The sequence below is a fragment of the Squalius cephalus genome (assembly GCF_949319135.1).
Source record: "Squalius cephalus genome assembly, chromosome: 24".
NCBI lineage: Eukaryota > Metazoa > Chordata > Actinopteri > Cypriniformes > Leuciscidae > Squalius > Squalius cephalus.
The window spans coordinates 10127706-10150157 of NC_137145.1; the positions used below are offsets into that span (position 1 = coordinate 10127706).

Sequence of the window (22452 nt, forward strand, 5' to 3'; positions counted from 1 at the left end):
TGACATCGCCAAGTAAAACGTGCAATTTTTATGTTGACCTTATGTGCTGCAGACAGAGGGGCATACACTATATGGGGTAAGTAGTCACGATGAAAACCTGATATACCAACCAACAGTGAATGTGATTTCACCAAGTGCCACATCTTTGTTGACCCTGGAACAACAATCCAATCAAGTTATGTGCTTACCAGTGTTATTCATCTATAATTTCCCTCTGACTTTAGGGATATCTAATGGGTAGGGTTAGGTTTAAGGATATATTGTTAGGAATACATTTCCAGACTGGAATGTTGAGGAACATGTCTTGGCAAAATCACAGTGAGCACTAAGCATATTTTAATGAATCAATTCACTGAAATTTTTACAAGATTTAATCTTGTACATCGGTCCCACATGAATCAAATAAGTTAAACAATCATAATATGTTCATGTAACTTCAACATCATGGAATGAAGTCATTTTAAGTGACCCAATTAAGTAGTCTATGTGAATTTTATATGGCTCCCTGACATGATTCAGGCATTCGATTTCATATATTCATTCCTCCAATTCAATTTCATGTTAGTGTCACACAGCTGAATTATAAGACTGTATTACCTTGTTAACAAACTATTAGCTAGCAATAGCGCAAATTAGCATATTAAATGTTAATCATTAAATGCTCCTTAAGCAAAGCAGTTATGAAATTAGCTGTATCAGTCCACATCTTAGGCAAATGTTCCACTCTTCTCCACAATGGTAACAAAATTGCACTGATATAAATGTGAAAACTTGCTCCAATCTGGCATTCTCTTGTCCTGAGAACACAGTTTGACATTTCGGTTTACATCTACCGTCATTATATTGTTGACTCTTGTCTGAATGTATGATACCATTTTATTGGGTACACTTATTTATCCAAAATGATCATACATATGAAATTGGAATGTTAGATTCCAAAAACAGAAATCTCAAAAATATCATAATAATTATTTGAACTAGGTTTTTGAAAACAAACCAACTAAAACAAAAAGACAAATGACTTGAATTGGACTTTTGCCTTAAGCCACAGTGCACTCAAACATTTGTTAGCTCTGGGGTTTTGGAGATCTGTTTGTTTAATGAAACATGAATCTAGTTATTTTACAGAACCCTTTCTGAACTTCAACGGGGCATTTTGGGTGAACACGTGCCTTCCTTTTTGAATTCAGAGCGAAACACACACATCACGGATCGCAGGAAGCTCACTGCCGGATTCAATTTCTTTTATTTCAGAGCAGAGGACAGAAAATAACTCTCTTAGACGCTGAGTGGGAAGAGTCTTTGGGAGGCTGCGTTTACTTCCGTTTCTATTTTCAGAGGCCCATCTCCCCATCAGAGCTCCTTTTTTGTCATCTCTGCCTACTCTTTGCATCCCTCCATCTTTTGCTTAGTTGATTAGTATTTGTTTATACTTGTTCCTATTTGATTCGTACTTTCCTCCAGCTGTGAGAAGTTTTTTTGGACTGTACGCCGTAGACTCCCTCCGATAGCACGCGATTCGTTTCTAGTACATCCTGACCTCCAAGTGTCCTCGTTTTTAAATGTATGCATGAAAATGTATGCATGCACAATTTCAAAGAAAAATTCGACAGATTTTTGGTCACATGTGTGGGCACATATTTTGCAATGCACTGTTCGTTAAAAATAACAAGAAGAGATGCTGAATTTTGTTACCTCCTCTCTCTCTCTCTCTCTCTTGATCTCTATTTCGTTGTCACTTCCGCCCACCCTTCTCATCCTGCTCTCTTCCTCCCTCTCCAATGTAATCGCCCCCACAGAAACTGTCACCTCCCTCCCTCTCTCCCTTTTCTCTCTCCCTGCTTCTCGCATCTCTCCACGTTGTCACTGTATTGTTTCTCTCCCCGCATTTGCAGATGTTCCACAGTTTGCTATGACGCCGATAATGATATCAGAATTTTCGGAAGATTGATTCAAAAGGCGAGACTTGATGTCTGGAGACAGTAACTGCTCCCTCTATCTCTGTCTCCCTTCTCACTTTCTTTTTTTGTGTCTCTCTCTCTCTGTATTCACTGCACAGAATGCACTCAGATCAATACAAAAAAATCCCACACCCCCCTCCCTTATCCTCTGCCTCCCTTCTCTTTCACGCCCTCCCACCCACCACGTCTCTCTCTCTCTCTCTCTCTCTGACTCATGCAGAAATCCCTGCATGCCTGAGCCCAGTTTGTGTTTTCACTCTCTGATTGCAAGGCTGACTTGCATCTAATGAGGTTTGCCGGAGAGAACGAGTGAAACAGAAGGATGAGCAAGAGGCAAGTGGGTTCTGATTGGTAAAACCCCCTCCACCAACGCATTAATTTACACACACACACACCCAAATTCACACATTTCTATTCCTCCTACCACACCCACCTGTATCGCCCAGCACATCCACACACTCTCTCTGATACAAGTTCATTCATTATACATCAAAAGACCAATCTGAACCGCTGTGAATCCACAATGTGACCAGTAACTGTCGACAAGTCATATTCCTTTAATAAGATACACATTAAAACCCTGCACTATATGCAAGAGTGAAATCTTGTGTGCGTCATCCACATTGCAGTCGGTGACAGAAGAACACAATACAGTAGTATACCTTATACGAAATGGACAGAAACACTGTAAAAGTGTTCACTGTAAAAAGTGAAAATGTGCAGTTGATTTGCTTTACCTGATCTGAACCTTAAAATGACTTTCATAGTGTAAAATAATGTAGTTAGGTTGTTTTATTAATGTGAAGTAATGTGTGCATATAAAATAGTGCACATAATATAAGCACTATTTTTACAATACCCTTAGACAAAATACACACATTAAACACGGTTCTCAAGCCATTTTTGGTTCCACAAAGAACCTTTTAGTGATCTATTCTTAAAAGAACTGTTTTTTTTTTCTTTGCATAAAGAACGTAATAATAAAAGGAAATTTAAAGAAACCTTTTTACATTTTACATAAAGAACTGTCCAATGGAAAGGTTCAATTAGTTCCTCAGGTTCATTTAGTTCTTTAGGAATGTTAGTCCTTAAGTTCTTCATGTAACCACATGACAATAAAGAACCATTATTTTTAAGAGTGTATAAACATATTGTGACAGAATGCAATATTAACACTGTGGGGTTCGAAATTCAGTGTTTACATAAAACTGGAAATTATATGTGTGTGTGTGTAATTTGTGAAAATTAGGTCTCATACTTTTGTACCCCATGTACATATATTTTGAATAATTGATTTCTTAACCAGGAAGTGAATTCATTTATATTTAAGTTATGTAAAGTTGTTTCCTCCTCATTTGGCACATATTTGGGTACCTTGTAAATTAAACACACTTCCTCAGTCCTGCTTCATGGGAAGTCCAGCATTTCTTTCTCTCTCTCTCTCTCTCTCTCTCTCTCTCTCTCTCTCTCTCTCTCTCTCTCTCGTCCTCTCGCTCTCCTCTTCTGTTCTTCTTCCTCCCTAGAGCTGTTAATGTGAATTAAACATTAAAAAGCTTTCAGAGGCTTGAGGTTATCGGGATACATACGTCACAGGTTCTATACCCTCTCGATTTCAAACGATGTGTTTTTCCAACCCCTCTGCCTCGTTTTCCTCTTCCCTCCTGGTTCTTCTCACTGCATTATCTCTGCATTGCTCATTGTTCTTTCTGCACCTTCTCCACCTCTTCATTTAATTCTCTCATATTAATCACTGTCTCTTTCCCCATGTGTCACCTGGACCACTTCATCCCTCCTTTCACCATCATCCACCTCTTCTCTCATTACTTTTAAAAAGTTGGCTTCAGCCTATCACCCACCACCCTTATGCATCCCAAGGGAGAGCGGGGGAGAGAACAGGAGTGTGTGTGAGAGAGAGGGAGAGGGATGGATAAATGAGGGGGCAGGAAAAACCCCCTGGTGTTGTGAATTCACCTGCAGAAAACTCCCTGCCTTTGCCACCTCCGCTCTGCTCATCTGTATTCCGAGTCTTTTCTCTCTCTCTCTCTCTCTCTCTCTCCCTCCTCCCGCCTCAATATCTCGTCTCCCTCCTCCTTCCTCGCCTCTTTCCCTCAGTATTACTTTACCTGCAGCATAGTGCAGCAGTGAAACATCAGTGTTCCTTTACAGTTGATCCATGTTCAAATGCACTATTAATGTACAAGCTGGAATCAAATTTAAATTTATTGAGGTATATTAATATTTTTTAATTACAATTTATACAAGTGCCATGGTATTCACTTTTTTGAACATGGCACCATTGTAATACAATATTTCCTCACATGGTAATAATATCATGTTTTTAAACATGGTAATGAATTTGTATTCATTGGAATACCCTGCAAATTCCATATATGAATATGGCAATCATTCAGCACTAATATATATACAGAGGTGTAACGCCCAGGTTCAGAAAGTAAAAGTCCTCCTCAGTATTTTGTTCCAATCACCTGGATTTGCTAATTAGTACAGGAGATAGAGAAATCAGTTGGCTACGTATATATTAAAGTACCAGCACAGTACTTTTTTTTTAAGAAATTCACAAAAAAAGTGACTCTTGTGAGTGCAACAGTGTTATATGCGATAGCTTTAATGTCTGATTTATAGTCACTTTTAAGAAAACTTTAAGACTTTTATAAACAATTCACATGCACAACTTGGAATGTTTTAGAGACATTGCATATGAGTAAACATTTCTTCAGATGAAAAAACACACCTTAAATTGACATCTGACTGACTTGTGATATCAGGAAGGTGTTACACCCTGTGGAGTTGACAGGAAGCACTTCCATAAATGAGGAATTCATACAAAAGGTGAATAGGCTCCTGTCTCTTTAAATGCCTGGCTGATTCCATGTTGCTAGGGAAATAGAGATGTTTACTCCAACATCAGTGTGAGCTGGCTGACTCTCCTGTGTCCTTCCACGTTTTCTCTCTCTCTCTCTCTCTCTCTCTCTCTCTCTCTCTCTCTCTCTCTCTCTCTTCCATTCTCTTTGTGCATTTTTGATTCTCATGATGCTGTTTTTCCCTCCTAATTGCCTCACAGAAAAGGACTATTTAATTTTCAATAAACTAATTAATTCTGGTATTAGTGATGGATGCATGTGCAGTTGCAGAATTGTCATGTGAATGTCAGATATGAGTAGGATGACCAAAGTGATAAAAAAGAAAACTGACCTCATGAACCACATTTTAATGAAGTTGTTCAGCCACACTCGATCTCTCTGTCTCAACAAGTTTATTTCTGACTTCCAAACCTCCCCATGCAAGATTTTTTGCTACTTTTTAAAGTGTGTGATACATTTAGAGGTTTCATATCTGCAGTAAAACATCTGCAAATTCAAGTCGGGCAGAAGAGAAATAAAAGACAAAACTATGCAGAGAAATTTCTAATGAACGTCCTTGAGGTTGCTCCTGAAAATGCAACAACACTGACACCTTTGGCCATTTGGAGGAACTGCACTTCACATTGGTCAAAAATACCATATGGTGATGATGAGACGCAGAAAACAACTCATTTCTTATACAACGGAGGGCTATATGTACTATCAATTTAGAATTTTTGCATGTTCAGTGATTTATTTTCTGTTTCGGCTCCTTAATTTGCCATGAAATTTCCTTACTTTTCTCCATTTGCACTCACATGAACAGAACACACAACCACAAAGCACATGACTCACAAGGATGACTCATAGTACCCACCTCTCTGTTCTCACTGAACCCTGTCATCCCTTGAGAGAGAGAGAGAGAGAGAGAGAGAGAGAGAGAGAGAGAGAGAGAGAGAGAGAGAGAGAGAGAGAGAGAGAGAGAGAGAGAGAGAGAGAGAGAGAGAGATGCTTACACTGTAAGGAGACAACAGGCTAATTAAAGTCAAGTGGAGAGCCATTTTTAGCTGTTATTGCATTTTAGAATTTGTAAGAAAAAACTATTAAATGCAAAAATACAAAAAAAATTGCATTTTTACTAGTGCTCTCAGACATTGGGACCCAAATGATAATATGCATATACACACACACACACACACACACAAACAGTTTGTTTTTCTGACGTGAAAATATTACTATAATTTTCATTTAATGTAGGCCTAATAAATAGCCTATAATTACGTAAGCCTATAGGATTTGTCAAGGTATGATTATTGTTGTAATCATATTGATTATTATTAAAAGTCGCATTTAATAAGTGCTATTCATAATTCGGAAGTTTATAGATGTAGCCTGCCCTGCACATTAATTTATTTATTTTGGGGGGGGGGGGGGGGGGGGGGGGGGAATTCATAAATGTGAGTTTCTTAAAACAAAGCTATTGTTTTCTGTTTTTCAAAAATAATTTTAGAATTACTGTAAATCTTTGAGTTTTACAAAAATGAAAAGTGAAAAAAGTTTATTTTATTTGGGAATTTTAATTCATGAGAATACCCTGATAGCCTATATACACTGCCTTTTTAATATTCCTCTCTCTCTCTCTCTCTCTCTCTCTCTCTCTCTCTCTCTCTCTCTTTCTCTCTCTCTCTCTCTCTCTCTCTCTCTCTCTCTCTCAATTTCAATTTCAATTTCAATTTCATGTTGCTTTATTGGCATGACAAAAAAAATGCATCTGTGTTGCCAAAGCATAAGAACAAATATAAACAACAACAAGGAGTTAATACATCTGATATAGTACAAGTAAACAGGATAATTATGATGTAGATGCAGATACTAAACACTCTTCTCTCTCTCTCTCTCTCTCAAATTCAAATTCAAATTCAAATGAGCTTTATTGGCATGACTTGTACAGTATTGCCAAAGCATTGGCCATTACATAAATTGACATTACATACACAAATAATCAATAAATTCAATAAATCAATCAGTAAACAAATGCATGAATACATTTATATAAACAAGAGGAAAAAAAGAAAAGAAAAAGAAAACACCTTTGTACATTTGTACCAACATTCAGACAAGATAAGAATGATTCTGACTTTAGTTTTGTCCACTGGCTGACTCTCGTAGTTTGTGGCAGGCTGTCACATATTTTGCTGCTGTTGTGATTGAGCTAGAGCTCTCTCCCAAAATATGATTTAATTCTCTCTCTCTCTCGTCAAGGCAAACCACTCCGCATTATGACGGGATGGTCTTAATTTTTAAACGCGTTTTGGTTGTATGGCTTTTTGGCCCTACAGAGTCGCCGTGTGTTTGTGTTTGTTTCTTACGAAAATGGCGGACGAGCTGGATAGAGTACGAATTTCAGCCGCGGAGCTACGAGCAGAAGCGTCGAATTTCACAACACACGGCGACAATATAAAAGGTCAGGGGCTCTATCCATGTTTATAACAATGTAAGAAAGGGAGAAGTCGAAGACAAGCCCTATTTTGACAAGTCACGTCAAACTTGGGGTTCAGTTTGCTAATATCTAGCTAGCATAACAGTTAACAACGGTCGCCACTCATGTGGGTTGAACGGCGCTTGTTTTGAAAAAACAAAACAAAAAACATTCAACATATTTTTCCGGGTTTTCCTGCATAATTGCATTGAATAGGCCCTGCTGTGTCGCTTAGCATAAAGCACCTAAATAAGAAATAATATTTTCCATTTGTTTAAAGAAGCAAGTGTAATGCTAACTATTAACTTATACTGGCTATTGAAGGCGGCAACTTCTTAAATGATATATTTATTTAAAATGGAGAGTTTATAAATAAGATGGTATCCAACCTCAATTCTTTAACTTTACATTATAACTTGATTACTGCTGTCTATGTATATGTAGTAAACATATTGTTGGGTAAGCGTGTTTATAGTGGATGTGCAACAGGTTATTCCTCGGGTGCAGTAGTAACAGCAATTTGGTCTTGATTTTGTGTACCAACTAAAGTATTATATGTTGCTATTTATTTCTGTCTCCTATAACGCAGTCGATCACACATTTCCTAAATAATGGCTAAATAAAAAAAATTGTGATGACATCTGGGGACCGGATCCCACTAGAGGGCCTCGAGATGACGTACAATGATTTAAAATTAGCCAAAACTAATTTTAAAACTAAATATCAAGATAATTCTTATTTTAATCCATTTTGTCTTTTCTTTAAAGAATCAGGATTTCTACGGTAACGTTATGAGTTCTAATTAAACAAATTCTAGACTTAGAAAAGTAATGCAAAGTAATAAAATCTCATAACACCGTGGGCATTTTTTAAATAATTAATTTTTTTTTGTTAACCCAAGCTCTAAAATATTTTATTGGGTAGAAATTTTGAGTAAAAAGTATATATTTAATAATAATAATAAAAAAAAGAGGTAACCTTAATTCAATTCGAAAATTGTAATTGACAGTGTGAGACCTTGGAATCAAAAGGGTTAAGAACCTCTGCCCTAATGTACTCTTTTGCCAATAAAATAATTTTTTTCTGTTTTTGTCATCTTTTTCTCAGAATTGCAAGAGGAGGGTAAGAAACAACGGCAACGAGACAGTAAACGTCCAGACCTACAGTTGTACAAACCTGGTTCTGGCCATCCACGCAAGCATAAGGACAGCTCAGAAGGAGCTGACTCATACCCTGTGCACCCACCGGAAGATTGTGGTTTTGGTAATGACACCAAAATGCCTGACGGCTCACCTACCAGTCCTGGATGCTCTCACATCCCTGGTATAGACAGTGGAGACTTTCCAAATGATGGTCAGCCTGAAACGAATCATAACACTAAAGGGCACGTTAGTGCCAAGAACCACCTACTTGTGTTACAAGATGGAAATGCTGTTAAAAGCATTGAAGGTGCTGGGACGCCAAGGTCTCCGAAGCAGTCACGAAAGATGCGAAAGCCAGACCGTGAGATATATCAGCCAGGGGGGCGAAGATGTCAAGGAAACAAAGAGACTGGGGCGAGCAAAGAATTAGATGGGGATCGAAGACAAGAGGAAGAAGTGGGTGGGAAATATGTTGAATCACTTACAAAGGGTGAGAAAGAGGAAAAGCGTAGAAACAGGCGTGGGAAAGATGGCAGGAAAAAGCAAGAGTCCAAAGGAAATGTAGACTCCCCCTCTGCGAATAAAAATGAGAATAATGTCGAGAATATCACTAGTAACATCAGCGAACTCCAAGTAGAGTCTGAGGAAGGTAGAGAAGGAGGTGGGCAGGATGGTGCAAACCGGAGAAAACCTAGTGGGGAAGGACGAAGAAGCCAAGCAGGTGAAGAGAATGGAGGAATCGGAGAAGACAAAAAAAAGGAGAGGGGTAATGGGAAATCCAAAGCAGGAAGGGAGAAAGGCAACAACCAGGTCTTTGTCAAAAAAGAGGAAGGGGAGGGAGGGAAAGGTACAGAGGCAGCTCAGCCTGAAGGAAAAAGGCAGAGGAATGTTGGCGCAAAGGAGGTGAGCCATAACCAGAACATGAACCGTGAAAAACAAACAGGGAACAGGCCGAAAGAGAGAGGGAAACCATGTGAGAGAACAGATTCAAACCGAGTCAACGCTGCCTCAAAGCGATACTCTCAGTCAGACATCCGACGACCTCGAAACCGCACATACAGCACGAGTTCGGCCAGTAGCGGGACCAGTATGGATGGTCTGGCTGAAGCTGAGAGACTTAGAGGAGAGGGTCGGCAGTTGTCAGCACGCACTGTGGAGAGAACCACTGGACAGAGGGAGTTCGTCCGAGGGAGCCTGGCCCGCCCGAGGAGACGGACGGCCCGGACCTTGTCCTCCACAGATTCGCTGGAGGAAAATGAGGCGTGGGAGCGAGGAGATAGACAAGGCAGAGTTTCTGATGAAGCCAAGAGCACCCACAGGGGTCCTGAAGGGGGCGGAAGAGGCCAAAGAGCGCCTGCGCCTTGTGGTCGAGGAGGAATTTTGAGAGTTTCTTTGGACAAGCATTCAAGTGAAGAGCAAGCGAGCCGAAAAAACCCTAGAGGTCGTGGGAGGGGAATCCTAGTGCTTCCTGCCCACACTGATCTAACTTTAACCCCTGAGCCTGGGCCTCAGCTTCGAGGAATGAGAGGAGGAATGGGTCTGGGCCGAGGAAGAGGCGGCCGTGGAGGAGGGGCAAGACGACTTTGGGACCCGAATAACCCGGATAAGAAACCAGCGCTGGTGTCAAGCCAACAGTCCAAGCATGCATCTCTCCAGCAGGCTTTGTACTTGCAGCAGGGTGGATGCGGGCCGTTGCACTTCCTGGATACTGATGACGAGACTGCAGGAAGTCCTCCTGTCCGCCAGGGAGAGTATTTTCAAAACCAGCAAGCTGCTGCGATGGCTTACTACAAATTCCAGAATTCCGACAATCCCTACTGTTATCCGTTACCAGCCAATTCCCCAAACACCCCGCCACGCTATCCATACCCGTATCACATTCCCTACCAAATTCCTGGCTCTAATGGGATCTATCCCACCTCTGCTATGCCACCTTTTTATGGACCCTATGGGCAAGGTGGGCCAGGTTATCCCACTGCAGCGGGATCTAGTCTCACTCCAGAAGAGGCAGAGGTGCAGACCAGAGGAGAGCTGGGAAAGCTGCTTCGGCTGGCTGACAGTCAGGAACTCCAACTCAGTAACCTGCTGTCCCGGGAAAGACTGAGCCCAGAGGGACTGGAGAGAATGGCCCAGCTCAGGTGTGTATTGAAAGTAAAACATGGGTATTTTAAATAGGAAAACATGGGATTTGTTATATTAGAGTTCTACAATTATACATTTGATGTCATTGTCTCATAATGGACATTATTCCAGCCTGGTTAAATTTTTCCTTTCATTTTTTTCTGATGTTTATCCAGGGCTGAACTCCTGACGTTATACGAGCGGGTGATTTTGACAGACATAGAGTTCTCCGACTCTCAAAACCTAGATCAGGCCCTGTGGAAAAATGTGTTTTACCAGGTGATAGAGAGGTTTAGGCAGCTTCTGAAAGACACTGCCCCACAGATCAAAACCATGCTGATGACCATTCTGGAAGAGGTAGATATGCACAAAGTTGTCTATATCCCCCTTATGAAAGTCATTGTCATTGTCTAATTTTGTTTTCTCCCTGATGTCAAATTTACACTACCATTTAAAAGTTTGGAGTCAGTAAGATTCTTTTTTTTTTTTGCAAGGATGTGACAGTAAAGATATTTATAATGTTTAAAAAAAACTTCTGAACTTTCCATAAAAATGTTAAGCAGCAAAAATGTTTTCCACATTGATGATAATAAGAAATGTTTCTTGAACAGCAAATCAGCATAGTAGAATGATTTTTGAAGGATCATGTGACACTGAAGACTGGAGTAATGATGCTGAAAATTTAGCTTTGCCATCACAGGAATAAATTACAGCTTAAAATATAATAGAAAACAGTTATTTTAAATATTAATATTTTACAATATTGCTGTTTGTATGATGTTTTGATCAAATACAATAAATGCAGCCTTGATGAGCATATGTGACTTGAATCAATCCCAAACTTTTGAATGGTAGTGTGTAAAGCATTTTAGCAGATGTTCTTATCCAGAGTGACTTTCAAAAGTGCTTAAGTTTCACATTCAGGATGATTTAATGTTCACTTGTCCTTTTGGAATAAAACTGTAAATTACTTTGTTAAAAAGTAAAAAAAAAAGTGTAGTATTGTTTTTTTTTTTTTCATATTACATCACTCAACAATACAATAATCCATTTGTGACCGAAAGTGAAGGTGCAATGTTTATTCTTTGCTCTAGGGGGCAGTATTCTTTGATTCACTTCTACAAAAGTTGCAGACAGTGTTTCAGTTCAAGCTGGAGGACTATATGGACTGCATGGCTATACGAGCAAGACCTCTACGCAAGACGGTACACAAATACTATAAATTACTTAGGAATATCGGCCCAGCTATCGTTGAATTCAACTATCGTTGAATAGAAATTTATGCAAGCACATTGAACAAGTGTGAATCCACTTTACCTTGTTTCAGGTCAAGTATGCTCTGATCAGTGCCCAACGCTGCATGATCTGTCAGGGCGATATCGCACGATATCGTGAACAGGCTAGTGACTCTGCTAACTATGGGAAGGCCCGCAGGTAAGTCTGTCATTGCTACATTAAACTTGAAGTTACTCAAAACCAAAGGTGTATTTATAGCATAGTATAGTATTTTGATATACATACATGCGCCTCTGTTTATATCATATATTGGCTGATGATAAATTGAATTAGTGCAACATAAATAATTTCTTTCTTTTTTTCCCTTCATTTACTTATAGGAAGTCATTGGTTAAGTTGTGTTGTTGCGTTTTCACATTTCAGTGTTGACAATTTGTCTTTTCTCTTGTTCAGTTGGTATCTAAAAGCTCAGCAGATTGCTCCGAAAAACGGACGACCCTACAACCAGCTGGCCCTTCTAGCAGTGTACACGGTGAGACCACCCAGATAACATTAGACAGTAGGGGTGTAACGGTACACAAAAATCACGGTTCGGTACGTACCTCGGTTTTAAAGTCACGGTTCGGTTTATTTTCGGTACAGTAAGGGAAAGAAATGCAAACATTAAACTGCAGGTTGTTTATTACTATAAACTTTTTTTAACAAGTTGTTTACACTTTTTTAAACACTTTTTAATAAAATATAATAAAATAGATATAAAATAAAAAAAGAATAAGAAATAAAATACTGCTGCAAAGTTCTCCACTAAATAAAATACTCTCAGTCTCAAACCAATATCACATAATAAAATATAATGAAAAATATAAATAAATAACTATGATTACAGTGCAGGAACAGAAAATAGCCCTATATTAAAATAATATTAAACAAATATATTAATGTATTATTATTTTTCAATAATCAATCAACAATCAATTTACGATTTTTTTTCCACTTTTTTAATAATTATCAAAATAAAATATAGTCCAAAGCTATAGTACAAAGCTATTATTACCAGAGCATGTGATCAGAGCAGGTCATTTTACCATTGTTGCCAGCATAACTATACCAGCTCAGCAAACAGAAATCTAAGTTACTACTGAGAAATTTCACCTTATTTGAGCGGACTTTGCTTTTCCAGTGCGTGATCGGTACATGATTGGAGTGTTTGGGCCGTTAACGACAGAGCAGAACGCGCAGCGCAAACACGGACTCGAACATTGAGCAGAGAGCGCAGCGGGTCGTCGACACCTGGTCGACACACACACACACACACACACACGCGCGCGCGCGCGCGCACGCCACGGAACGGAGAGTGCGGCGGCGCACACGAAGCGGAAAAGCTTTTTTTCGCCCTGCAGTCTATTTCATTGTTACAGTGACGACGGGTAAAACACGGGTAAAACCAGAGAATGTCTAATAGGAAAAAACATTAGAATCAGCTGCAGGGCGGGATTTGCGCTGAACGCGGAGACTTCCGCCACTTAATATGTTCGTGTGGAAACACGAAAATGTACCTATGTTCCGCACACAAAATATTGCATTCAGTCATTCGGTACACACGTGCACCGAACCGAAAGCCCTGTACCGAAACGGTTCGGTACGAATACACGTACCGTTACACCCCTATTAGACAGTGTGTTAAAATGCGTACATTAACGTTTTAATATAAAATATTAAGATATATATTATATCAATACAAATATAAATATAAGTATTTGCACTTTTATTGAAAAATAATTTTAAATATTTCAAACAAAAACTGCCTGTTGAATCAGTCTCAGACTGGCAAAAAAAAGTTGTAGGCTTGTCAGTTTTAAACCATTTTTTTTCTTCTTCAATAATTGCTTGTATGTTATTCGCTTAAATGACTATTATTAACATGAAAGTTAAACTAATTTAATCTCCTCTCATCTCTCTTTTAGAAACGAAAGCTGGATGCTGTATACTATTACATGCGTAGTCTAGCTGCTAGTAACCCGATCCTCACAGCCAAGGAGAGCCTGATGAGTCTGTTTGAGGAAGCCAAGCGCAAGGTATGCATGTTAACACCACTCTTCCAATAGAATCAAACTTTTTTGTTTCTGAGTGTCATATTTGTTCATCTCTCCCAACCTAGGCTGACCAGATTGAACGTAGACGAAAGCAGGATTCAGATGGAGGTACCCATGGTTCCAGAGGTCATGCGGGTGGGCGTCGTGGCGAGGACGCCTCCCGTGTGGAGATTTGGATACGTCCGAGTGGGAATCCGGGCACTTCTCGTCCAACAGGCAGTGAATCTGGAAAGGACTCTGAGCTGGATGGAGAGCTTGGAACTTTGAGTGCCAGTGATGTGAGTGCTTTTGAAAACATAGTGTTATTTGTGCTGGGTTACTTCGTTAAATCTGAGGTTATTTTATACTAACATAGGGCCGCAATGTTTAGATTGCTGTCACTGCCCTAATCTTTCACTGATCTCTTAAGTTTCAGAGAAATTACCAAATAAAATGCCACCGTTGCTAATACATGTGCTGACAAATAGATACAATTTTTAACAACGTTTATTAAGAAAGAGTCAGACTAGCAGCCTGTTGTACTTTAGGCAAGAAACAGTCATGTCAAGTTGTTTATCAGTTGCACAGGATGAGGCTGACTATGAGTCACTCATCAGTGGCAGAAAAGGGCGTCATAGTGCCCTCATTTCGGTAACCTTGGATATTTGCCCACGTCAGCATTAAGTACACACTTACTCTTAAAGAAATTTGACCTTTTTCCACCCCACCATTGTTCTTTTGTCAGGGTTAGCAGGTTGTTTTGAGCCTTCTGATTCTGGCTTCAGGCAATACACTGATTTAATTAAAGAAGAACATTTTTGGTTTATCTGCCAATCAAGGTGCCCATCCTGTGGCGAGTTGGTACATTTTCTGATCATTTTGTTTATGCATTAACTCTTGGTGACTGCGCATACCTATGGAGCTATTGGTTTCAGGGGGGGGGACTTTTTTTTACTGCGGTGAACAATCTCTATAATTTCATCCATTTTAGCTGAAGGTAAATTACACATCTACTTATATTTTTCTGTCCTTTTCTTTACAGCTCAATAAGAGGTTTATTTTGAGTTTCCTATACACTCATGGAAAGCTCTTCACTAAAGTAGGGTAAGTCTCAATGTCAACAGATTCATTGTAAACAGCAGTTTTTACACTGTGTTGTTTTGCTTTTAAATTGACTTTTGACTTAGAAGGTCATCTCTGTCCAATCATATTGAAATTCCAGAGTGCTGATTTTTGAAGAGAACCTAGATTATGTATAATTTGCAATGGTTCCTGAGAGGAACTTTTTGGGATCAGAACAAATTCATCTTTATCTATAGCATTGACTATAAAGCATGTTTGATTGGAAGTTCCTACCTTAAATTATATTAGGCAACTGTTTTATTCAGAATTTTTTTAATGGACATTTTTAAAAAGACCTGTCCTGGGAAAATGTTAGATTTTCAAATATTTATTAATGTTTTAATTTTGACATGCAAAAAGCCTTTGCTGCTGATATTATAATAATAAATAAATAAAATATCTACAGAATCTGTGACATGCTGGTAATTACCACAGAAATTATTATTTAAAAAAAAAAAAAAAAAAATTCTGGTTCATTTGCATAATGTGTCGTGTTTGGTCCTCAGGATGGAGAGTTTTCCTGCTGTAGCCAGTCGAGTGTTGCAGGAGTTTCGGGCTCTCCTCCAGCACAGCCCCTCCCCCCTCGGCAGCACACGCATGCTGCAGATCATCACAATTAACATGTTCACCATCCATAACGCACAGATTAGAGGTAAAAATACAACACTAGCAGCGGCCATAGAGCCTCTCCAGTCCATTGAAAATACTCTTTCTTGCTTCCCACTTTGCTATGCCACTCAGTTTTTCTCTCTTTCTTTCTCATAGCTGAAAGGCAAGATGAATCTCGGTCTGTATTGGAGGAGCAGACCATATCCCTAGGTTTAGCTATGTTTGGTCTTCTTGTCCAGCGTTGCACTGAGCTCTTGAAGGAAACGCCTGCTGGTGAGTAGATGATGTGTTTTTTGAGTGAATTTTTTACATTCTTAAGAGGTAAAAATCTCAGTATATGTGAGCCCTATGCTGCTTTGTCTGATAGTTTGCTTTCTCTTTTTTTTGTCTCCCCCAGAGTCTATCCCAGCAGAAGAGCTCGGGGAGTTTGATGAGATGGATGATGAAGAGGGGATGGTACGGGTGTCCTCTTTCCCTCCTGACCTGAGAGAACTGCTGCCCAGCATGAAGGTCTGGTCCGACTGGATGCTCGGACACCCTGACAAGTGGAACCCTCCTCCCTGCAGTATTCAGTGAGTCTTGCTTGCTGTATGTTCACAGGACTGTTGATTTGAAGCTGAGCTGGAGTAATATGGTTCTGTGTGTGTTTATAGGGGGAGTCCAGATGTGTGGCAGTGTCTTGCAGATCTTTGCAACTCTTTCTCACGAGTGTATCACGGTGAGGTTCTGCTGTATAAAGCTGATGCGGATGGAGAAGGAGACGAGGAGCTCAGAGTCCTGCAGCTGGAGGAGGACAAAATGCTCTCTGGCTTTGTCCCGCTGCTCGCTGCCCCACAGGAAGCCTGCTATATAGACCAAGGAACAGATGCGGTCAGTAATGTACACGTCTATGCATACTAACACATTACATAACACTGCCAAATTGCATGCTTGTTTGGATAATATATCAAAAATTAGGACTCAGTAGATTGCAATAATTTGCAATTTAACCTTTATTTATTATTATAATGATATGTTTTTTTAGTGAAAAATCTACTGTAGATTATTTTAATAAATAAATTAGCTATTTATTTTAAATTCCAATTTGCTAAAATGTACTGCCTCCTGGGTGAAATCATGTATCAAATTTAGTGCACTTAGTAGATTCAAATAATTGCAATTTATTTTTTATTAATTCTTAATTTGCCATTTTTTCACTTTTTAATTCAAAGTTGATAAAATTGGCCTTTTTTATTTTATATTTTTATGTAGTCCATTCAGTGTTAATGCATTCTTTTTAGGAAAGAAAATAGTCTATAATAATTGAATTCTATACAAAGATTTGATTTATTAAATCAATGAGGTCTTTCTCATCATTTACTAATAAATGTGAGTGAAAACACCTGTGCTGCCGTTCTTATTCTGATCACACAACTCAGTTATTTACTTGAGTCAAATTCATTGTTTGTTTTATGATATTAATCACATTTAATTGAATAAATTAACTTTAGCAGCTGTAGTTTTCTCACATCTGAATGATTGTTTCTGTATCGTAGGCTATAGCAGCTGACTGTAAGAGAGTGACCGTTCTGAAATACTTCCTGGAAGCTCTGTGCGGGCAGGAAGAGCCGCTGCTGGCTTTTAAGGGAGGAAAGTACATTTCCATGGCAACACCACTTACAGCCGGCGTAAATGATGAGAACAAGATGCAAACGCAAGAACTGGTACAGCAAACCTCTCATTTCCTGGATGTGTGAAAGAGAATTTCATCTATTTTGTTTTGCTTTTCCCTGAATCATTGACGGTCTTTTTCCAGTAACCCACCCAACAGAGTGTGCGGTTAACTATCTGGGCAGAGCACTGCTAATTCCACTGTTTTCTCAGGAGGATGATGTCATTGTGGAGGAATCGTCTCTCTCTGCTTCAGAAGGGGAGATCGATGGAGAGATTGAAGGAGACGGAAGCGAGGATGATATCAGAGAGCTGAGGGCACGGCGCCACGCTCTCACACACAAGCTGGCACAGCAGCAGAAACGCAGGGACAAGATTCAGGTATCTCAAGATGCCATCTTTATCTATACACATTGTCTACTTCTAATGTTAGTCAGTGTTTCTTGCACCAGAATAGATCAAGCTAATGAATTAGAGCTGACAAAGTGTTTGTTTCTGTCCTCCAGGCTGTTCTGCAGATGGGTGGGCAGCTGGAGATTGAGATCAGGCCATTCTATCTGGTCCCTGACACAAACGGCTTCATAGATCATCTGGAGGGCCTGAGGAAGCTTCTGGCCTGTGGGACGTACATTCTGATTGTGCCTCTTATCGGTGAGACCCTCTTTGATCATTAAAATGCACACAAATGTTTCACTCTTCCTTTCTGTCTAATGTTTCTCTGTTTTTGTGACAGTGATCACGGAGTTGGACGGTCTGGCTAAAGGGCAGGACTGTCGTGAGGGGGTCAGTAATGGTGCCCATGCCCGACAGGTGCAGGAGAGAGCCAGAGCAGCGGTCACGTGTCTAGAGAAAGCCTTCGAGTCTAGAGATCCCTGCATCAGAGCGCTCACCAGCCGAGGAAACACACTGGAGTCCATCGCCTTCCGCAGTGAGGACACCTCTGGACAAAAGGTCTGTGTTTCTTCCCCTTTGTGAAAGCAAGGTGGCGCTAATCTACAGAGGATTATACTTGGTTCAAACCTCAGTTCTATTCAATTTCCTCTTTCCTTATTGTATTATTTTCATCTAAACCACTGTAAGTTTGCCATCAAGTTGAGTGCTAAAGGTGAGGTGTCGTCAGTAGTGGTTCAGCTAAATTAAAATATATATACCATCAAAAGGCTAAAAAATATGTTTATAAATATGTATTTGCTCTGAAATAGCATTTTATTTTATATTATTTTATTACAGTCAGGGAATGTATCATTTTGACTAACAGCCATTTAAATTCATGCAGCCACAAAATTCGTCTTAGTAATAAAATGTTCAATGTTGATGATTTCCACATTATTAGTATGCTATCATTCAAGTTTGAGGTCAGTAAGATTTTATAAAGAAATTAATATTTTTATTCAGCAAGGAAACATTAAATTGATCAAAAGTGACATACAGATAATCTTTCAGATAAACACTGTTCTTTTGACCTTTTTATTAATCAAAAGTCCATCACAGGAATAAGTTACATATAAAATATTTGAAAAGTTATTTTAAGTTCACAGTATTACTGTATTTACTGTATTTTGATCAAATAAATGCAGCCTGGGTGAGCATAAGAGACTTCTTTAAAAAAAAAACACTGACCCCAAACTTTTAAACTGTAGTGTATATGCACCAATATAACAACATAAATCATTTTTACTAGAATAACTTTTGAGCTCTCCGATGACACAAATGAATTATTGAATTAGAGTTTTGAAACGATTTAAGCAAGCAGTTCAAACATGGAACTGAACTTAACTCTATAGCTACTTTTGATGCTGAAGTTCAAATCATCAGTGCTCTTTATTTTATATAATTTTTTTATTAGTTAAGGAAAGCATCATTTTGATTAAGAGATTGTCCTAAAAATATCTGTCTTAACACTCTCATATAAGTCACAAGACAAGGAGAGACTGCATAATTAGTCTAACGGTGGTCTTCAGGGAATGTAACATTCATACACAGTTCTGTGGTTCGGAAAACGTTTTCACGTCAACCTGCAACTCTAGTGTGGAAACAACCCTTTAGAGGTTCATTTTAAAGTTCAGAAATGCACATGGGACTATAAAGTCTATTTTAAAGCCACCCACTCATTGTGCGTTTCTTTCCCTCTTTCCCCAGGGCAACAACGATGATGTCATCCTGTCCTGCTGTCTGCACTACTGTCAGGACAAAGCCAAGGACTTCATGCCTGTGGAGAGAAGTCAGTTCACTTACTTGTACTTGTTAGGGGCCGTTCACACAGGTGGCACTTTTGCATTCCATCTGCATTTGATAGATTGTTAGTCTTTTATATTCGTATTGCGATAATAACCAGCTGAATGTACATTATCCTTCTTATTGCATGACCTGCCATTTAAGTAAAGAAATTGACTCAAAATTTAATTTGATATTTTTCTAGCTCATTAAACTCAAAGCGTTCACAAAGTACAGTTCTTAGCAAGTTCCTATTAGTTTTATATCACTTATTACACAGCTTTTCACCACATAAATAATGACGGGACATGAGATATAGGGTGCTTCTGAAGGCTGCATATCACATCATCAGGCTCCGTCAAAGAACGTCTCAATTTAAAGGATCCTTTGAAGGCAGCCATCGTTTCACGTCCTTTTGAAGGATACATTAAGTGTTTTTTCAATATCGCACACTCCTATCGGAATGGCACGACTAACCAATCAGAATCAAGCATTTCAGAGAGCATGTAATAAACATACGTTCTAATTCGAGCAAGAATACTTTCTATACAAATGCTCTTTGAATTTACTGACCAGTTTTGTGTTCTCCACCAGATGGGCCGGTGCGGTTGCGCAGGGAGGTGGTTTTGCTCACGGACGACCGCAACCTGCGAGTCAAAGCTCTCACACGCAACGTTCCTGTCCGAGACATCCCCGCGTTCCTGATCTGGGCTAAAGTAGGCTGAAACGCAGACCCACCTACTGCTGTACAAACCAATCATCCTCCACTGAGGAATTGATGTCACAGAGAGAGGATGAAGATAAAGGGGAAAGATACTACAAGTTTTTGTCGAACTGACAAAAAAAAAAAGAGTGGAGTAACACATCAAGCTACTTTAACAAGAAAGAATGGAGGATTTCCCCCTTAAAACGCAGCGTGCATAGACAACCGCTTACTTCGGACACGGTTGGAGAGGTTGAACGCAGCTTAGCTGATTCAGGGGGGTTAATTAAAGCGCAGAAATGCTGTAGAAGAGGAAGCAGGTGAGGTGTACGTGTGTGAGCAAGAGAACCCAGCATCAGCTGCTCTGCTGTTTAGAGTGTCAGCTTGTAGTGTTTGTGTGGAGTCACACGCAGGCGGATGAGCTCATTCCAGCGCTTCCGTCTCTCTCCAAGGGCCTGTGATGAGGTGAGTGCTCCAGTAGGGGGCGGCGTGAGGCGGTCTCGCGTTCCTGCTATGTGGCCCAAGTGGCCCTGATTGCGGTTTCATTGCATCCGGTGCATGCTTGGTTTGCTCTAAGCATGATTGGTTTAAAGCTCTTATGATTTTTTTTTCTTGCGTATTTAAGTTTGCATTGCATTTTTGCCTTCGGTTTTGACTGTCAGGTTCTTGTTTTCATTTAGGTCACATGGTTTTGTTGTAATACACTCTGTCTAACTGTCTGATCTTCTGTAGTTGCTGTATGGAAGCATCAAGTGTGTAAATTCAAGTCAGAAATTGAATTTTGCATTGTAACATCTGTATTCCTGTGTCAAGTAAATACTGATGTAATGAATCTGTCATCACAGTTTTTTGAGGAAAATTAGGATTTGCTGAAAATTATTCACAAGGTGTGTCTGTCTCTGAATAAATGGAACATAAAATCTGCAATTTTGAGGTCGAGAAAAACAGAACAGAACAGTTTTGTTTCCTCTCATAAAGAAATGGGAAAATACATGGACAACTTAAATGAGCTGCGAAGTGGGTTTTTTATAAACTGCTGTCACAACCATCAAGAAAAACACAATGGTTGAAATTATTGTGCAAATTATTTTCATGCCTGTATTTGAGTGGATGTATTCGTCTGTGCTGGTGTTTTAGTGTGGTTATTTTTCTTTCCCAAAACTGAAGTATAGTTCTAATGGGACCTGGTATGTCATCTTGTTAGAGCCTGTTTGTTTTAATGGTCAAATATCATACATTTCTGTTCTATGGTAACAAGAAGCCATGTTTGGCTTTAAGCAGCATCTGAATTAATCACCTCTGGTCACAAGTCTTCCTGATTTGTTTTTAATGTTGTGGATTTAATTAAAATTTCTGAGTTAATCATTTGTGTTTTTTTGCCATAGGTTTTTTTCAGCACAGGTAGTGAGCATTCATGTAATGTAGTTGTCAGTTGTCATTCCTTTTCACTGTCAAAATCAATCACATGCCAATGGAGTGCCAACATTTTTTATTAATTCAATTTCATAATGCATACATTAAATTCTTGGTAAATCTGCAAAGTACAAACATTAAATTGAATTAGACGGAAAATCTGTGCAAACTGTTTAGACTTCAGAAACATCTTCAAATATAACATCATGAACCAAACTGGCCTGCAGAGTAAGTACAAAAAAGATTCTGTACAACTTTTTTTTACAATAATAACAATAATAAAACTCAGAAAATGGTCCTATATATGTTTGGTTTTTAAATTCCAGTAATACATTACATATTCATGAGGGAGTAAGTGATTGATTAGTGAGTTCTTTGATATTAAAATGATTATTTTTGGCATACTCGCAGTCCTATAAAAATGTTTATAAAGACGATCATGTCCTCATTCAAATACCACATGACCTCCAGCAGATGCAGCAGCCTATCAGTAATTACATTTGATGTTGCAATGGTTACGTCAGCTCAAGTTCTGCAGTAATGCTATCGAGGGGGTCATAATTCATTTGGTAATCCGTGGCCCCTTTAACTAGGTCATTGCTTTTCAATACTTTTTATATTAACATGCAATAACATAAATAAAAAATTCTGAAAAACTATAATAAAAAAACAATATAGCAACTGTTAACTACAAACACGATTCAATGCCTTCCATGATCAACTCTGAAATGAGTTTTATGGGTTGTTTTCAAAGTATTAACACAATCTTTTTCAAGCAGAGATATGCACGTATTTCAGTCACATAAGAGCTTCCTTATGAGGTCACGTTTCTCCAGGAATAAATGAAAACGGTGCATCTGTAAACAGAC

The 22452-nt window shown here is 39.1% G+C and overlaps 1 protein-coding gene across 1 annotated transcript; it reads left to right on the forward strand.

The window, feature by feature from the left end:
• Window positions 1–7112: 7112 nt before the first annotated feature.
• Window positions 7113–22218, forward strand: smg6 (SMG6 nonsense mediated mRNA decay factor). Its single transcript, XM_079860334.1, has 19 exons — window positions 7113–7286; window positions 8409–10581; window positions 10741–10921; window positions 11659–11769; window positions 11892–11998; window positions 12254–12332; window positions 13765–13875; window positions 13959–14171; window positions 14915–14976; window positions 15501–15646; window positions 15760–15876; window positions 16001–16175; window positions 16257–16473; window positions 17139–17306; window positions 17467–17634; window positions 17760–17904; window positions 17987–18204; window positions 19393–19474; window positions 20062–22218. The coding sequence occupies exons 1-19, from the start codon at window positions 7142–7144 to the stop codon at window positions 20190–20192; spliced, it is 4749 nt and encodes a 1582-aa protein (XP_079716460.1). The 5' UTR covers window positions 7113–7141; the 3' UTR covers window positions 20193–22218.
• The last annotated feature ends 234 nt before the right edge of the window (window positions 22219–22452 follow it).

Coding starts and splice junctions, on each gene's coding strand:
- smg6 (XM_079860334.1), top strand. CDS start 7,142: ATGGCTTTTTGGCCCTACAGAGTCGCCGTGTGTTTGTGTTTGTTTCTT. Junction 10,582..10,740: donor GAGAGAATGGCCCAGCTCAG/GTGTGTATTGAA, acceptor ATGTTTATCCAG/GGCTGAACTCCTGACGTTAT. Junction 16,176..16,256: donor CCTCCTCCCTGCAGTATTCA/GTGAGTCTTGCT, acceptor GTGTGTTTATAG/GGGGAGTCCAGATGTGTGGC.